This window comes from Triticum aestivum, chromosome 6B (assembly GCF_018294505.1).
Source record: "Triticum aestivum cultivar Chinese Spring chromosome 6B, IWGSC CS RefSeq v2.1, whole genome shotgun sequence".
NCBI classification, from domain to species: Eukaryota; Viridiplantae; Streptophyta; class Magnoliopsida; order Poales; family Poaceae; genus Triticum; species Triticum aestivum.
The window spans coordinates 261,263,061-261,280,218 of record NC_057810.1 but is presented as its reverse complement, the minus strand read 5'-3'; the positions used below and the strand labels follow the sequence as shown (position 1 = coordinate 261,280,218).

General features: G+C 48.5%; 1 protein-coding gene across 1 annotated transcript; it reads left to right on the top strand.

Annotated features, from left to right (window-relative positions):
• Positions 1-9,124: 9,124 nt before the first annotated feature.
• Positions 9,125-16,694, top strand: LOC123134055 (uncharacterized). The gene is made up of 2 exons (XM_044553404.1): positions 9,125-9,555; positions 16,360-16,694. Exons 1-2 carry the CDS (start codon positions 9,160-9,162, stop codon positions 16,516-16,518), a joined length of 555 nt encoding a protein of 184 aa, XP_044409339.1. The 5' UTR covers positions 9,125-9,159; the 3' UTR covers positions 16,519-16,694.
• Positions 16,695-17,158: the final 464 nt, after the last annotated feature.

Below are 17,158 nucleotides of genomic sequence, written 5' to 3'. Positions count from 1 at the left end.
TGGCAAGGCACACTTCAGGTGCGGTACACAACATAGCATACTGAAGAGCCTACGTCTTAAGCATAGGGGACGACCTTCGTCCTTTCTCTCTATTCTGCCGTGGTCGAGCTTTAAGTCTTAACTTCGTACCTTACAACTCAGGCAAGAACTCCTTCTTTGACTGGTCCATCTTGAACACCTTCAAGATCATGTCAAGGTATGTGCTCATTTGAAAGTATTATTAAGCATTTTGATCTATCCTTATAGATCTTGATGCTCAATGTTCAAGTACCTTAATCCAGGCTTTCCATTGAAAAACACTTTCAAAATAACCCTATATGCTTTCCAGAAATTCTACGTCATTTCTGATCAACAATATGTCAACAACATATACTCATCAGAAATTCTATAGTGCTCCCACTCACTTCTTTGGAAATACAAGTTTCTCATAAACTTTGTACAAACCCAAAATTTTTGATCATCATCAAAGCATACATTCCAACTCCGAGATGCTCACTCCAGTCCTTAGAAGGATTGCTGGAGCTTTGCATACTTATTAGCATCTTTCGGGATTGACAAAACCTTCCGGTTGTATCACATACAACCTTTCCTCATTAAAATCGTCGAGGAAACAATGTTTTGACATCCTATCTGCAAGATTTCATAAATAATGCAGTAATCGCTAATATAATTCCAATAGACTCTTAGCATCGCTACGAGTGAGAAAATCTCATCGTAGTCAACTCCTTGAACTTGTCGGAAAACATCTTAACGACAAGTCGAGCTTTCTTAATGGTGACATTTACCATCATTGTCCGTCTTCCTTTTGAAATCCATCTGTACTCATTAGCCTTACGACCATCGAGCCGTTCTGCCAAAGTCTACACTTTGTTTTCATACATGGATCCTCTCTCAGATTTTATGGCCTCAAGCCATTTATCGGAATCAGGGCCCACCATCGCTTCTCCATAGCTCGTAGGTTCATTTTTGTCTAGCAACATGACCTTCAAGACAGGATTACGTACCACTCTGAAGTAGTACGCATCCTTGTCATCCTACGAGGTTTGGGAGTGACTTGATCCGAAGTTTCATGATCAATATCATAAGCTTCCACTTCAATTGGTGTAGGTGCCACAGGAACAACTCCCTGTGCCCTGTCACACACTAGTTGAAGAGACGGTTCAATAACCTCATCAAGTCTCCACCATCCTCCCACTCAATTCTTTCGAAAGAAACTTTTCCTCGAGAAAGGACCCGATTCTAGAAACAATCCATATTGCTTTCGGATCTGAATTAGGAGGTATACCCAACTGTTTTGGGTTTCCTATGAAGATGCATTTTATCCGCTTTGGGTTTGAGCTTATCAACCTGAAACTTTTTCATATAAGCGTCGCAGCCCCAAACTTTTAAGAAACGACAACTTAGGTTTCTCTAAACCATAATTCACACGGTGTCATCTCATCGGAATTACGTGGTGCCCTATTTAAAGTGAATGTGGTTGTCTCTAATGCCTAACCCATGAACGATAGTGGTAATTCGATAAGAGACATCATGGTACGCACCATATCCAATAGGGTGCAACTATGATGTTCGGACACACCATCACATTATGGTGTTCCAGGCGGTATTAATTGCGAAACAATTTCCACAATGTCTTAATTGTGTGCCAAAACTCGTAACTCAGATATTCATCTCTATGATCATATCATAGACATTTTATCCTCTTGTCACAATGATCTGCTACTTCACTCTGAAATTACTTGAACCATTCAATAATTCAGACTTGTGTTTCATCAAGTAAATATACTCAACATTTACTCGAATCATCTGTGAAGTAAGAACATGATGATATTCACTGCATGCCTCAGCACTCATTCGACTGCACACATCAAAATGTGTTACTTCCAACAAGTTGCTATCTTGTTCCATCTTACTGAAAATGAGGCTTTTCAGTCATCTTGCCCATGTGGTATGATTTGCATATCTCAAGTGATTTAAAATCAAGTGAGTCCGAACGATCCATTTGCATGGAGTTTCTTCATGCATATACACCAATAGACATGGTTCGCATGTCTCAAACTTTTCAAAAACGAGTGAGTCCAAAGATCCATCAACATGGAGCTTCTTCATGCGTTTTATACCATTATGACTTACATGGCAGTGCCACAAGTAAGTGGTACTATCATTACTATCTTATATCTTTTGGCATGAAAATGTGTATCACTACGACCGAGATTCAATAAACCATTCCTTTAGGTGCAAGACCATTGAAGGTATTATTCAAAAATAGAGTAACCATTATTCTCCTTAAATGAATAACCGTATTGCGATAGACATAATCCAATCATGTCTATGCTCAACGCAAACACCAATCCCGGTGGTAGAGGGAGCATGCGATGCTTGATCATATCAACCTTGGAAACACTTCCAACATATATCGTCAGCTCACCTTTAGCTAGTCTCCGTTTATTCCGTAGCTTTTATTTCGAGTTACTAACACTTAGCAACCGAACCGGTATCCAATACCCTGGTGCTACTAGGAGTACTAGTAAAGTACACATTAACATAATGTATATCCAATATACTTCTATCGACCTTGCCAGCCTTCTCATCTACCAAGTATCTAGGGTAATGCTGCTCCAGTGGTTGTTCCCCTTATTACAGAAGCACTTAGTCTCGGGTTTGGGTTCAACCTTGGGTTTCTTCACTAGAGCAGCAGCTGAATTGCCGTTTCATGAAGTATCCCTTTGTTCCCTTGCCCTTCTTGAAACTAGTGGTTTCACCAACCATCAACAATTGATGCTCCTTCTTGATTTCTACTTTCACGGTGTCAAACATCATGAATATTTCAAGGATCATCATATCTATCCCTGATATGTTATAGTTAATCACGAAGCTCTAGCAGCTTGGTGGCAATGACTTTGGGGAAACATCACTATCTCATCTGGAGGATCAACTCCCACTCGATTCAAGTGATTGTTGTGCTCAGACAATCTGAGCACAAGCTCAACGATTGAGCTTTTCTCCCTTAGTTTGCAGGCTAAGAAAATCGTCGGAGGTCTTATACCTCTTGACGTGGGCACGAGCCTGAAATCCCAATTTCAGCCCTCGAAACATCTCATATGTTCCGCGACGTTTCGAAAACGTCTTTGGTGCCTCTACTTAAACCATTTAATTGAACTATCACGTAGTTATCAAAACATGTATGTCCGATGTTCGCAACATCGACAAACGACGTTGGGGTTCAGCACACTGAGCGCTGCATTAAGGACATAAGCTTTCTACTGATCGCATAATCGCTACTATCAACTTTCAACTATATTTTCTCTAGGAACATATCTAAACAGTGGAACTAAAGCGCGAGCTTACGACATAATTTGCAAAAGGTCTTTTGACTATGTTCAGGATAATTAAGTTCATCTTATGAACTCCCACTTAGATAGACATCCCTCTGGTCATCTAAGTGATCACATGATCCGAGTCAACTAGGCCATGTCCGATCATCACGTGAGACGGACTAGTCATCATCAGTGAACATCTTCATGTTGATCGTATCTACCATACGACTCATGCTCGACCTTTCGGTCTCCGTGTTCCGAGGCCATGTCTGCACATGCTAGGCTCGTCAAGTTAACCCTAAGTGTTTTCGCTGTGTAAAACTGTCTTACACCCGTTGTATGTGAACGTAAGAATCCATCACACCCGATCATCACGTGGTGCTTAGAAGCGACGAACTGTAGCAACGGTGCACAGTTAGGGGAGAACACTTCTTGAAATTTTGTAAGGGATCATCTTATTTACTACCGTCGTCCTAAGCAAACAAGATGCATAAACATGATAAACATCACATGCAATCAAATAGTGACATGATATGGCCAATATCATTTTGCTCCTTTTGATCTTCATCTTCGGGGCTCCATGATCATCATCGTCACCGGCACGACACCATGATCTCCATCATCGTGTCTTCTTGAAGTTGTCACACCAACGACTACTTCTACTTCTATGACTAACGCGTTTAGCAATAAAGTAAAGTAGTTTACATGGCGTTCTTCAATGACACGCAGGTCATACAATAAATAAAGACAACTCCTATGGCTCCTGCCGGTTGTCATACTCATCGACATGCAAGTCGTGAATCCTATTACAAGAACATGATCAATCTCATACATCACATATCATTCATCACATTCTTCTTGGCCATATCACATCACATAGCATACCCTGCAAAAACAAGTTAGACGTCCTCTAATTGTTGTTGCATGTTTTACGTGGCTGCTATGGGTTTCTAGCAAGAACGTTTCTTACCTACGCAAGACCACAACGTGATATGCCAATTTCTATTTACCCTTCATAAGGACCCTTTTCATCGAATCCGTTCCGACTAAAGTGGGAGAGACTGGCACCCGCTAGCCACCTTATGCACCAAGTGCATGTTAATCGGTGGAACCTGTCTCACGTAAGAGTACGTGTAAGGTCGGTCCGGGCCGCTTCATCCCACAATACCGTCGAAACAAGATTGGACTAGTAACGGTAAGCATATTGAACAACATCAACGCCCACAACTACTTTGTGTTCTACTCGTGCAAAGAATCTACGCAATAGACCTAGCTCTGATACCACTGTTGGGGAACGTAGCAGAAATTCAAACTTTTCGTACGTGTCACCAAGATCTATCTATGGAGAGACCAGCAACGAGTAGAAAGAGAGTGCATCTACATACCCTTGTAGATCGCTAAGCGGAAGCGTTCAAGTGAACGGGGTTGATGGAGTCGTACTCGTCGTGATTCAAATCACCGATGATCAAGTGCCGAACGCACGGCACCTCCGCGTTCAACACACATACAGCCCGGTGACGTCTCCCAAGCCTTGATCCAGCAAGGAGAGAGGGAGAGGTTGAGGAAGACTCCATCCAGCAGCAGCACAACAGCGTGGTGATGGTGGAGGAGCGTGGCAATCCTGCAGGGCTTCGCCAAGCACCGCGGGAGAGGAGGAGTACTTGTGAGAGGGGGAGGGCTGCGCCAGAACTTCGTCTATCGCTCCCATGTGCCTCCCCACTATATATAGGGGTGGAGGGGCTGGTTTCTTGCCCTCCAAGTCCATTGGGGCGTTGGCCAAGGTGGGAGGAAAGAAATCTCATTATTTCCTTCCCCATCGATTGTTATCCCCCCTTTTTAGGGATCTTGATCTTATCCCTTCGGGATATGATCTTATTCCTTCTAAGGGGGGATCTTGGTGCGCCTTGACCAGGGGTGTGGGGCCTTGCCCCCACTACCCACGTCCATGTGGGTCCCCCCATGCAGGTGGGCCTCACTCCGGAACCTTCTAGAACCTTCCCGGTACAATACCGAAAAATCCCGAACATTTTCCGGTGGCCAAAATAGGACTTCCCATATATAAATCTTTACCTCCGGACCATTCCGGAACTCCTCGTGACGTCCGGGATCTCATCCGGGACTCCAAACAATATTCGGTAACCACATACAAACTTCCTTTATAACCCTAGCGTCATCGAACCTTAAGTGTGTAGACCCTACGGGTTCGGGAGACATGTAGACATGACCGAGACGTTCTCCGATTAATAACCAACAACGGGATCTGGATACCCATGATGGCTCCCACATGTTCCACGATGATCTCATCGGATGAACCACGATGTCAAGGACTTAATCAATCCCGTATTCAATTCCCTTTGTCTATCGGTATGTTACTTGCCCGAGATTCGATCGTCGGTATCCAATACCTTGTTCAATCTCGTTACCGGCAAGTCACTTTACTCGTTCCGTAACACATCATCCCGTGATCAACTCCTTGGTCACATTGCGCATATGATGATGTCCTACCGAGTGGGCCCAGAGATACCTCTCCGTTTACACGGAGTGACAAATCCCAGTCTCGATCCGCACAAAACAATAGATACTTTCGGAGATACCTGTAGTGCACCTTTATAGTCACCCAGTTACGTTGTGACGTTTGATACACCCAAAGCACTCCTACGGTATCCAGGAGTTACACGCTCTCATGGTCGAAGGAAGAGATACTTGACATTGGCAAAGCTCTAGCAAATGAACTACACGATCTTTTGTGCTAGTCTTAGGATTGGGTCTTGTCCATCACATCATTCTCCTAATGATGTGATCCCGTTATCAACGACATCCAATGTCCATAGCCAGGAAACCATGACTATCTGTTGATCACAACGAGCTAGTCAACTAGAGGCTCACTAGGGACATATTGTGGTCTATGTATTCACACGTGTATTACGATTGCCGGATAATACAATTATAGCATGAATAAAAGACAATTATCATGAACAAGGAAATATAATAATAATACTTTTATTATTGCCTCTAGGGCATATTTCCAACAAGTAGATGCAGGCAGGAGTCGATCTACTTGTCACGAACGTGATGCCTATATACATGATTATGCCTAGATAATCTCATAATTATTCGCTTTTCTACCAATTGCTCGAAAGTAATTTGTTCATCCACCGTAATACTTATGCTATCTTGAGAGAAGCCACTAGTGAAACCTATGGCCCCCCGGTCTATCTTTTATCATATAAGCTTTCAATCTACTTTTATTTGCATCTTTACTTTTCCAATCTATATCATAAAATACCAAAAATATATTTATCTTATCATACTATCTCTATCAGATCTCACTTTCGCAAGTGGCTGTGAAGGGATTGACAACCCCTTTATTGCGTTGGTTGCGAGTTCTTTGTTTGTTTCTGTAGGTGCGTGGTACTTTTGAGGAGCCTCCTACTGGATTGATACCTTGGTTCTCAAAAAACTGAGGAAAATACTTACGCTACTATTGCTGCATCACCCTTTTCTATTCAAGGAAACCAAAGCAAGCTCAAGACGTAGCAGACACCATGGTTATAGTTCATGCTAGCGGCCGTAGTTCACGCCGGCAACATAACTAGTAGCCAACATACATAGCCAGTCTACAAAATGATCAACCCCCCAAATCTCTCGCCGGCAACAAAGCCAGCAACCGGCACCCTTGCCAGCCTTCAAAATGAACCCTCAAGTTTTGTCGCTGCAATACATCTAGTGGTCGGCACACTTGCCAGCCTTTAAAATTAACCCCATGTTTTGTCGCCGGCAACACAGTCAGTGACCGGTACACTTGCTAGCCTTCAAAAAGAACGGCCATAGTCCACGTCCAAGCCCTCTCTAGTTGATGTAGTCTCGGTCAAACATCTCCTTTTGCCGGCTCTCGAACCAACTTCTTCTCTTCGGGCACATGTTGGTCAAGTCCATGCTCATGATTGCTAGCGCCACCTCTTTTGCTTTGGTGTCGGCATTGGTGGCCTCGATCGCGAGCTTCTTCATTTGGGCGGCCTCCTCAATGTCGAGCTTCCTCTTCTTGGTGACCTACTCCATGTCAAGCTTCTTCATTTGAAGGCTTCCCAATATTGGAACGCCTACCCAATCAAAGAGAAGGCCACAAATGCAATAGCAAGGACACAAGATACAACAAACACAAACATAAACATGTAATAGCAAGGTCATACCAAGTCGCCTACGCCTAGGCCACTCACAGGACGGGCTTCAATGCTCTCAAGCTGGGCGACAGGCACTGCGGAGTGCGAATAGCCGACGAGCATGTGCTAACCGTGGCCATGGCAGCGACTGAGATAATGACCGGCGAGGGTCGGCATACCCCTAGCATGAGTAGGGCGTGTGCCTTGGCGACAATGTCCTCCTTGTCCTCGACGACGGCCTTGTGCAGCACAGTGGCCTTGGCGGCGTAGTCGACAGCGGCTTTCTTGTCCGTAGCGACGTCTCGCAGTGCCCTTCTCTTGGCCGATTCATGGTCGAGCCGCGTGAGCTCCGACCACGGCTTCTTCAGGCCCTTCTTCTTCGCCGGGGCGCACGGTAGCGGCCGGGTCATCGGGTTTCTTCAGGCCGCCGACCATGGATGAGGGAGGGGAGGGAAGGGGAGCGCGGAGGGTTTTGAGGAAAGGGAGGGAAAATGGGCGCATTGTGTCCCTGACGGACAGACCAAGGGAGGACAAGGGCGCGCGTCCCGCCTGCCCGTGCGCTGTCCGCTTTGACGCAAATGCGGCCCAAATTTAAGCCATGATTAAGTGAAAAGCGGACATAAAATGAGTATTTGTCCGTTTGCTTCTGCGCGATGGCCGCGTATTGTCTTTGTTTACCCTCAAACAAACGCGGACAGACCATTTGAGGTCGTTTGAGTTGGCTTAACAGGCGGATCCAAGAGACGAGAAGCACGCAGGCACATGTTCTGTCAAGTCATCACCCCAGTCCATGCCTCGGCATGTATGGAAAACGACGTACCCATCTACACACGAGCCGATCGATCTTGGTTTTCCTCCGGCTTTTTCTGTCACGCGGCAGCTCCCATCGTATGTTACCACTCCCTCTGCGCGCATGCGGGCGGAGACCGGAATGGTGGAGCGTTGAAGTGAGCAGAGAGGGCCCCTGGACAGCATGGTGGTCACGGCCCGAGGAAAACGACGGGTCATGCCGTGCCCGCGCCAGGCGATCTCACTGTATGCATGCACATCATCATATGAATGGAGAAGATTGCACTCGTCTTTAATCTTTTTTCTTGTTCGTCTCTTTCTCTACGCATGCATGCACCTTCACTTTATTTATCCATGTCGCGTTGATACAGGCAGGGCGGTCATGAAAGCTGTATGACCCATCACTTCACCTCAATCCTCATCATCATGGTCATGCATCAAGCCCATGACGTGGCCACCTGCGTCGGCCGGCCCGATCTTGATCTTTTGGTAGTCTACGTAGTACGTACGGTCGGTCTCGGTGTGTACACTGGTACTCCTACTGCCTGGCTTGTTTATAAAGACGCCGAGGTGGCCGGGGGACAGGGAAACAGGCACACAGCACCTGAGTGACCGAGGATCCAAGGTGACAGCACGTGGGACGGTATGAACAAGCTGGAGCTGGACGACGGCGTGGTTGCCGGCAATGGCGACATCGGACAGCGCCCGGCCATGGCAACTTTCATGCCACCAGCTGCCACTCATGTTCCTGTTGCCTCCACCATTGGTACGTACGTGCTAGTTCGTGCAGTGCACATGCACTATACACTATTACTTTCATAGTTTCACTGCATGCATATTGCTGACTGGGATAAGATAGAAGTCTCATCCAGATATGGTTGTTAGCGACCACGATGGGTAAGCGAGGCGATCGTGGTGGCGACCACGGAGCCGACCGCGGTGCCGATCGCGTCGACAAGTTTCTGCCGGCCGCGCCTTCCCTTCGCGGTGGGAGTCGTTTCTGGGCCCTTGCGGCCTCGGACTCCGACGACTCCGATGAGGAGGAGGCCGCCGGCGGCGGATCTGCAGTGGCGGCGTACTCTCCGACGCCGAGTGACAAGGTGTGCGAGGTGTTGGGGGCTGGCTACTCGGAGGAGGTTGTGGCCGGCTTTGTTGATGAGGTCGTCCCGCCGGAGGATCCTGCTTGGGTCGGGGTGGGCATGACGGACAAGGTGGAGGTCGTCCGGCGAGTGGCACACCGCCGGACGGCGCCGACGTCGACACGGCCTTGGAAGGGTCCTCTACCAAAGGTGAGTCTTCCATCCCTGACTCTTGGTGATTTCTTCGGTTCTTGGAAGGTTGTGAAAGATCGCCGGAGGAGATCTAGGCCGCCGGCAGCGGTGTTGCCGGCGAGCGATCGTGATGAGATCCGGGCGATGCGACTTGCCCGTTTGAATTCGTTGTTGGGCCAGGGTGGGCCTGACGCGGCTAGTGTGGACCTGGACGCATCTGATACTGGGCAAGAGGCCCATGTAGCGATCCAGGCCACAGCATCGAACCCGTCTGACGATCAATTACGTGATTCGATCGAGGGTTTCTCTCTAGTTCGTGTTGTTCCTAGGGCTACCGTGAGTTGTCGGCCGTACTTTGCGTCGATCGGGTCTGGTAGGGCTCGGCGAGTTCAACCGGCCGCTGCTGGTCCTGTTAGCTTTCCCGGTGCGGCAGGCATGGCGGGACGAGGCCAGCCGCCGCCGGCCAAGCCACCACCGTCCGCTGCAGCTGTGGCGCAGCAGGAAGCGCCGCCTGCCGGCCAAGTCGCCCGGCGGGGTGGTGCCCAGGCCGCCGGGCATGCGGGTAACTCTACACTCGGCCGCGGTGGTGCCCCTGGTGTTGGCCGTGGGGGTGCCCATGCCGTCGGGCGGGGTGGAGGTCCGGCCCGGGATGGTCACGGCGGTGGGGCTGCCAAGGACAACAATGGTGGTTTTAGATATAGTCGATATGGCCAGTGGGGTGATGATGGATATGATGCCTATGGCGAGGGTCAGCACCATGGTTCTTCTTCTGGTGGTGGTCGTGGCTCAGGGTGGAACAATGGCAATGGTCCGGGACGCGGTTTCCAAGGGCCTCCTGGCAACTTTGTCGAAGGGGTGGCCGGCCCAACCAACCGGCCAAACCGAGGTGCTCACCGTGCTTTCCGTGGCGGCAGAGGTGGGGGCCGGGCGACGCCAACCTCCACCGCGGCCTCCTCCGCCGCCGGCTACGACCGTGGTGGCTTCGGCCGCGCCTCATGAGACTGTGCAGGCACCCTCTCCTTCGCTCTCCCAGGTGGCTGTGGATGCAGTCCGAGCTTTAGCTGCTATCAGTGTTCCGGTGGCTAAATCTGATGATGTTGGTTCTGAAAAGGCACTGGACAAGCGCAATGGTGAAAAATTATCAAAGTGGGCTATAAAGAAAAAGAAACTGCCGTGCTATAGATGTGGAGAGCCAGGTCATTTTGTGGCGGAGTGTACAACAGAACTGTGCGATTACTGCTGTAGATCGCAGCATAAGTCCGCAGATTGTCCTCTTCTTTCCGGCCCCAAGCCGGTGGTTACCATTTATGGGTTTGTTGTCAGGAGCTTATGTTTTTTGGGTCACCTGATGTGGCTCCTTTGACACATGTGCATGAGAGTTCCTTTCCCGCAGTTGTTAAAGTGACTAATGGGAGTTTGACGGAGGCACAGATTGTGCGGCAGCTGCAGGATCTTGTTCCAGGTAATCACCAGTGTGACCTTGTTAAGTTGGAGAACCAGACTTACAAGGTTTAGTTTCCCACTAAGGAGGACCAGCTACATATTCTCAAATGGGGCATGTGCAGAGTTCAGAGTACTAGCATCGTCCTTACGTTTGATGAGTGGAAGGAGAAAGAGCCTGAGGGCACACCTTTGGAGAAGGTTTGGGTTCGCTTCTATGGTGCACCACGCAAATATATCAATCACTTCCTGGTAGCTTGGAGTTTGGGTTCTCTCATTGGGAAGACGGAACAGGTGGACATGCCTTTCACTCGGGCACATGGTGCTGCGAGGCTACTGGTTGGTGTTCTCAGCTTGGAGTTTGTTCCCGATGTGGTCAAGTGGACACATGATGGCGTTAGCTATATGCTTGAGCTTGAGATTGAGGACACTCCGATCCCTCAGGAGGGAGGGGGGGATGACATCCAGGACATGGATACGACAGAGGGGGATGGAGCACCTGGAGATCAGAGTAAAGAGCACGACAACGCTTCTCGGGAGACGGCCAAGGGGCCGGATTCGCAGTCGGATAAGGCGGATAAGTCTGCCACGGGTCCGTCTGGATCTTCCGCTCCGATGAACGCTCTTCGCTTTGGGTCTTTTGATGCGCACTCTGCGCCTAGTCGTCTATGGAGTGTTCGTGTGGAGCTGGACGAGCCGGCGGAACACGAGTTACCACCGGTGTTGGCTTCTGGTTGTGTGGCTCCGACCGTCCATCTATCTTCCGGGACAGACTTCGGGACGTTGGTTGACCCGGATATGGAGTTTGATCGGATTTCTGAGCCTCGCTGGAAGGGTGGGGAGGATCATGGGCAGGAGGCCCTCCGATCCCCCGCTCTCCTTCATCGAGAGGATGCTTCTCTGCGGATGAAGAGTCTGCTGACACCGGGCGGTGTTGCGGATGGTCTTCACGGTCCTGGAGGTGACTCTCCGGGAGGGGGGTGTGGGCAGGAGGCCCTCGCCCTTGTCTCTCCCCTGTCGGCCGCGCCATGCGCGGGTGGAGTTGCTGGCCTGGGAGGGGGGTGCAGACAGGTGGTCCCCGCCCCTTCCTCTCCCCGGCCGTCCCTGGAGGGGGCGACTTTTGCTCAGGGCTCACCGGGCGTGCAGCGCCCGGTGGCGGTGACGGCTGAGGGGGCTCTGTCGGTGCCCCCGGCGCAGGGCAGCTCTCCGACGGGTACAGATCAGTTGAGCCCTGTTGGGGGTCGGGCAGGAGGCCTTACCCCGGACGGGGTTACCCGGGACGACATCATCACCTTTGGAGGAATTCCGAACCCGGTATCTGATGGTCGACGGATGAGCTGTCGTCTCCAGGATCGGCCGGATGTTGATGACATGCAGCAACGGTGCGCCATGAGGGCGGCCAAGCTACGTGATATAGAGGTCACTACTGGTATGTCCATTAACACTTCCAATTCTATTTTGCATTTTTCAAATGCTGAGATTATTAATAACGCAAACCAGTTGGGTGTTTCTCTGGGTAGAAATGATGTCGAAGTCGATAAATCAGTTAATGATCTCTTGGATCTCGAAGCAGACCGTGCTTTAGAGATGATTAGAAACCTTGCGGCTGTTAAACCTATGAAGGATGCTGATGTTGATGCTTTGGGGGTCAATGTGATTGAAAGCCTTTGTGCTGATCTGGCACCCTCCCCTCACGAGTATGGGGAGGCCTCTTTTTCTAGTTCCCCAAGGGACTCCATTATTGGTGATTCCCAAGTGGATATGTCCACTGAGCTCGGGGGTGAGAACCGGGTAGAGGATCAACACAGACCTAAATGCAAATGGAGTCGTAAGATTTATCCGATGTCGGTCGTGTGTAGAAGTGCTAGGATCCGAACAACCAAAAAATTTCATGATGAGATATGAAAGGAATCTTTTTGGAATAGCAGATGTCTTAAAGACTTGGCTAAAAGAAGGTTTCTAGCGGATGCTTCTATTGAGCACAGTTTGGATTTCATTGCCCTGTCCGAAACGGGAAGGGACAATTTTACCCTCCAATTTCTTAGTACTCTGTCAGGAGGGGTTGACTTCGATTGGCATTGTCTACCTCCAAGAGGACGATCCGGAGGGGTCTTACTTGGGGTTAAGTGCGAATCATTGGAAGTTAGGAGTGTGGTTATGGGAGATTTTGCGGTTAAGTTTCGAGTTAGGTCAAAGGTTGATGGGTTTAATTGGGTCTTGGTGGCGGTCTATGGGGCCGCACAACCAGAACTCAAACCCGACTTTTTGGCAGATTTAGTCCGTATTTGTGGTAACGAGCAGCTCCCAATTCTTATTGGGGGGGATTTTAATATTATCCGTAGGCGGGACGAGAAAAACAATGATAACTTTGACGGCACATGGTCGTTTATGTTTAATACAATTATTGAAAGCTTAGACCTTCGAGAGATTGAGCTTTCTGGTAGAAAGTTCACTTGGGCTAACACACTACTAGTCCTGACCTTTGAGAAGCTGGACCGGGTCCTTGCGAGCGTCGACTGGGAACAGAAGTTTCCCCTTGTGACGGTTCAAGCGCTCTCACGCGGTATCTCCGATCATACCCCATTGTTGGTTGACTCGGGTGAGGCTACGCATGTGGGGAACAAGAGTATCTTTTCTTTCGAATTAGCGTGGTTTGAAAGAGAAGGGTTTCTGAATCTAATAGCAAGAGAATGGGCTAAAGATTCAGGTGGGAGAACGAATGTTGAGCGTTGGCAAAATAAGATCCGTCATTTGCGTCAATTCTTGCGGGGTTGGGCCAAGCATATAGGTGGGATTTATAAGGCCGAGAAGGAAAGGCTCCTTTTGCTTATTCAATCCCTAGATTTAAAGGCAGAGTCTTCCATACTAGACACCAGAGAACTGGAAACTAAAGTGGAGGCGGAGTTAAGATTGAAAGAGCTGCTTCGGAGGAGGAATTGAGGTGGGCTCTGCGTGCTAAGGTTCAAAAAATCGTCCAAGGGGATGATAACACAAAATTCTTCCACATGATTGCGAATGGCAAGCACCGAAAGAAGAGAATCTTTCAGCTTGAGCAAGACGAAGGAACGATCTTAGGGCAGGATAACCTAAAGGCTTATATCACCAACTATTACAAACAACTGTTTGGGCCTCCTGAGGACAACTCTGTCTCTTTAGACGAGTCGAGGGTTGAGGATGTTCCTCAGCTCGCAGTTGAGGAGAATGATATTTTGACGGCCCCGTTTACGGAGAAAGAGGTGTTCGAAGCAATTTCCCAAATGAAAAATAATAAAGCTCCAGGACCGGATGGCTTTCCGGCGGAGTTTTATAAGAAATGCTGGCACATTATTAAGGGGGAGTTGCTCCCGATGTCCCAGGACCTTTTTTTGGGGCAGTTACAGTTATTTCACTTGAACTTTGGCACTATCACGCTTTTGCCAAAGAAAACAGAGGCTGTGAGGATTGAGCAATTTAGGCCGATCTGCCTTCTGAATGTTAGCTTCAAGATCTTTACCAAGGTTGGGACTAATAGGCTTACACAGATTGCACATTCGGTGGTTAAGCCGTCCCAAACTGCTTTCATGCCGAACAGAAACATCCTAGAAGGGGTTGTGGTTTTGCATGAAACGCTCCATGAAATCCATACGAAAAAACTTGATGGGGTGGTTTTCAAAGTGAATTTTGAGAAAGCGTACGACAAGGTCAAATGGCCTTTTCTGCAGCAGGCATTGCGTATGAAAGGTTTTGATCAGGTCTGGAGAGACCAGGTAGATTCGTTCACGCAAAAAGGAAGTGTTGGAATCAAGGTTAATGATGATATAGGTCATTACTTCCAGACACACAAGGGCCTGCGACAAGGAGATCCGATGTCACCGATTCTTTTTAACATTGTCGTAGATATGTTGACAATTTTAATTGGAAGGGCCAAGGATGCTGGTCAGGTAGGTGGCCTCGTCCCTCATTTAGTTGACGGGGGAGTATCTATCCTACAGTACGCTGATGATACTATTATCTTTATGGAGCATGATTTGGCTAAAGCTAGAAATATGAAGCTTGTGTTATGCTTGTTCGAACAATTATCGGGGTTGAAGATTAACTTCCACAAAAGTGAATTGTTCTGCTTTGGAAGAGCTAAAGAAGAACAACAAGCATACAAAGAATTGTTCGGGTGTGAATTGGGATCTTTACCCTTCACGTATTTGGGTATACCAATTCACCATCGCAAGCTCTCTAACAAAGAGTGGAAGAGCATTGAAGATCGTTTTGAGAAAAAACTTAGCTGCTGGAAGGGCAAGCTTCTGTCGTACGGAGGACGACTGATTTTGATCAATTCGGTTCTCACGAGTCTGCCTATGTTTCTTTTGTCTTTCTTCGAAGCACCAGTTGGAGTACGGAAAAGGCTAGATTTTTATCGATCTCGCTTCTTCTGGCAGAGCGATGAGTTAAAAAGAAAATACAGACTCGCTAAATGGGATGTCATTTGCAGGCCGAAAGACCAGGGGGGTCTTGGCATTGAAAATTTGGAGGTCAAGAACAGATGCCTCCTCAGTAAATGGCTGTATAAGTTATCTGTAGAGACGGATGCCACTTGGGCACAGATTCTTCGTGCTAAGTATCTTCAGTCCAAAACTTTGTCCCAGGTGACGGTAAGACCGACTGATTCACCCTTCTGGAAGGGACTCATGCGAGTGAAATCACCTTTCTTCAATAGGACAAAGTTCGTAGTTCGAAATGGTACTTCCACAAGATTCTGGGAGGATACATGGCTAGGGGAGGCTCCCCTTGCGATCCAAATCCTTCTCTCTATAATATTGTTCAGCGGAGAGACGCTTACGTTGCAATAGTATTACAGTCAAATCCTCTTAATATTCAATTCAGGAGGACGCTAGTAGGAAATCGTTGGGAGGCTTGGCTCCATCTTGTGAGACGCTTAATGGATGTCCAACTCTCTCAACAGGCTGACCAGATTCGCTGGAAACTAACTAAGAATGGGGAGTTTTCAGTTAAATCCATGTATTTGGATATTATTAACGCTAGCGTCATACCTCGATCGAAACATGTTTGGAAAGTCAAAGTGCCTTTAAAAATAAAAGTGTTCATGTGGTTTGTCCACAAACAAGTCATCCTAACAAAGGACAATTTGGCAAAGCGCAGCTGGAGGTGCTCTAAAAGATGTAGTTTTTGTGATAACGGCGAATCAATCAGGCACCGAGGTCTATCCACATAGCTTTTAATATATCACCCCCGAATTCCATTAACACGTTATTTGGGACGTGGTTAGATGGGATTGACGTAGTAACAGCAAGACATATCCGAGTAGGAGTATGTGCTTTACTATGGGCAATCTGGAATTGCAGAAATGATTTGGTTTTTAACAGAACGACAAATGTTCATTTCTTGCAGGTTATCTTCAAGGCCACTACACTCATCCGTATGTGGTCGCTACTCACTCCGACGGAGGCCAGGGAGCATTTGGTTACTGGTTCTATCCGATGGGAGACGGTAGCTCGGGATATCTTCAACCGGTTTGGATGGCGGTCATGTAATAGGATAGGTGTTTAGTTTCCTATCTGTTTTTGCCTGCCGGTTGTGGCTATCCTCTTTTCTTTCCTTTCATGCTCCTTGTTGAGCTTTTGTTTTTTTGTATGAGACTACGAGACCTTTGTTGAACCCTTTGCATTCTAATAATATGGCCGTATGCATCATTCTGATGCATAGGCCGGGTTAACCCCCTTTTCGAAAAAAAAATGCATATTGCTGACTTGGATCCAACGGCGCTTGCTAGGTGCCGGCGGGGGCTTATTCACGGCGGCGCAATGGGTGGAGCTGCAACGCCAGTCGCTCATCTACAACCACATGGCAGCCTCGTCGCCCATCCCCTCATACCTCCTCTTCTCCAATATCAACCCGGCTGCCGCCGTTGCTCCTACCCAAGCCGCATCGTCGTACTACTGCTGCTACAACACCCCCCTGCTTGTCCACCATTACCAGGCCCAGCAGGCAGCGCAGATGTCCATGCTGCTGCAGTGCATGCAGCAGGCCGTCGCGCGGAGGAGGTGCGGCCGTACAGACGGCAAGAAGTGGCGCTGCGCCAGGGACGCCGAGCCCGACCAGAAGTACTGCCAGCGCCACCTGAACCGCGTCGGCCCGACACGGCCCCCTCCCCCTGCAAGAAAGCAACACCACCAGCATGCAGCTGCTG

Excerpts from the sequence above, each read along its gene's own strand:
- LOC123134055 (XM_044553404.1), top strand. The coding sequence starts at position 9,160 with ATGGGTAAGCGAGGCGATCGTGGTGGCGACCACGGAGCCGACCGCGGT. Across the intron at positions 9,556-16,359 it reads GGAAGGGTCCTCTACCAAAG|GTTATCTTCAAGGCCACTAC; the intron begins GTGAGTCTTCCA and ends CATTTCTTGCAG.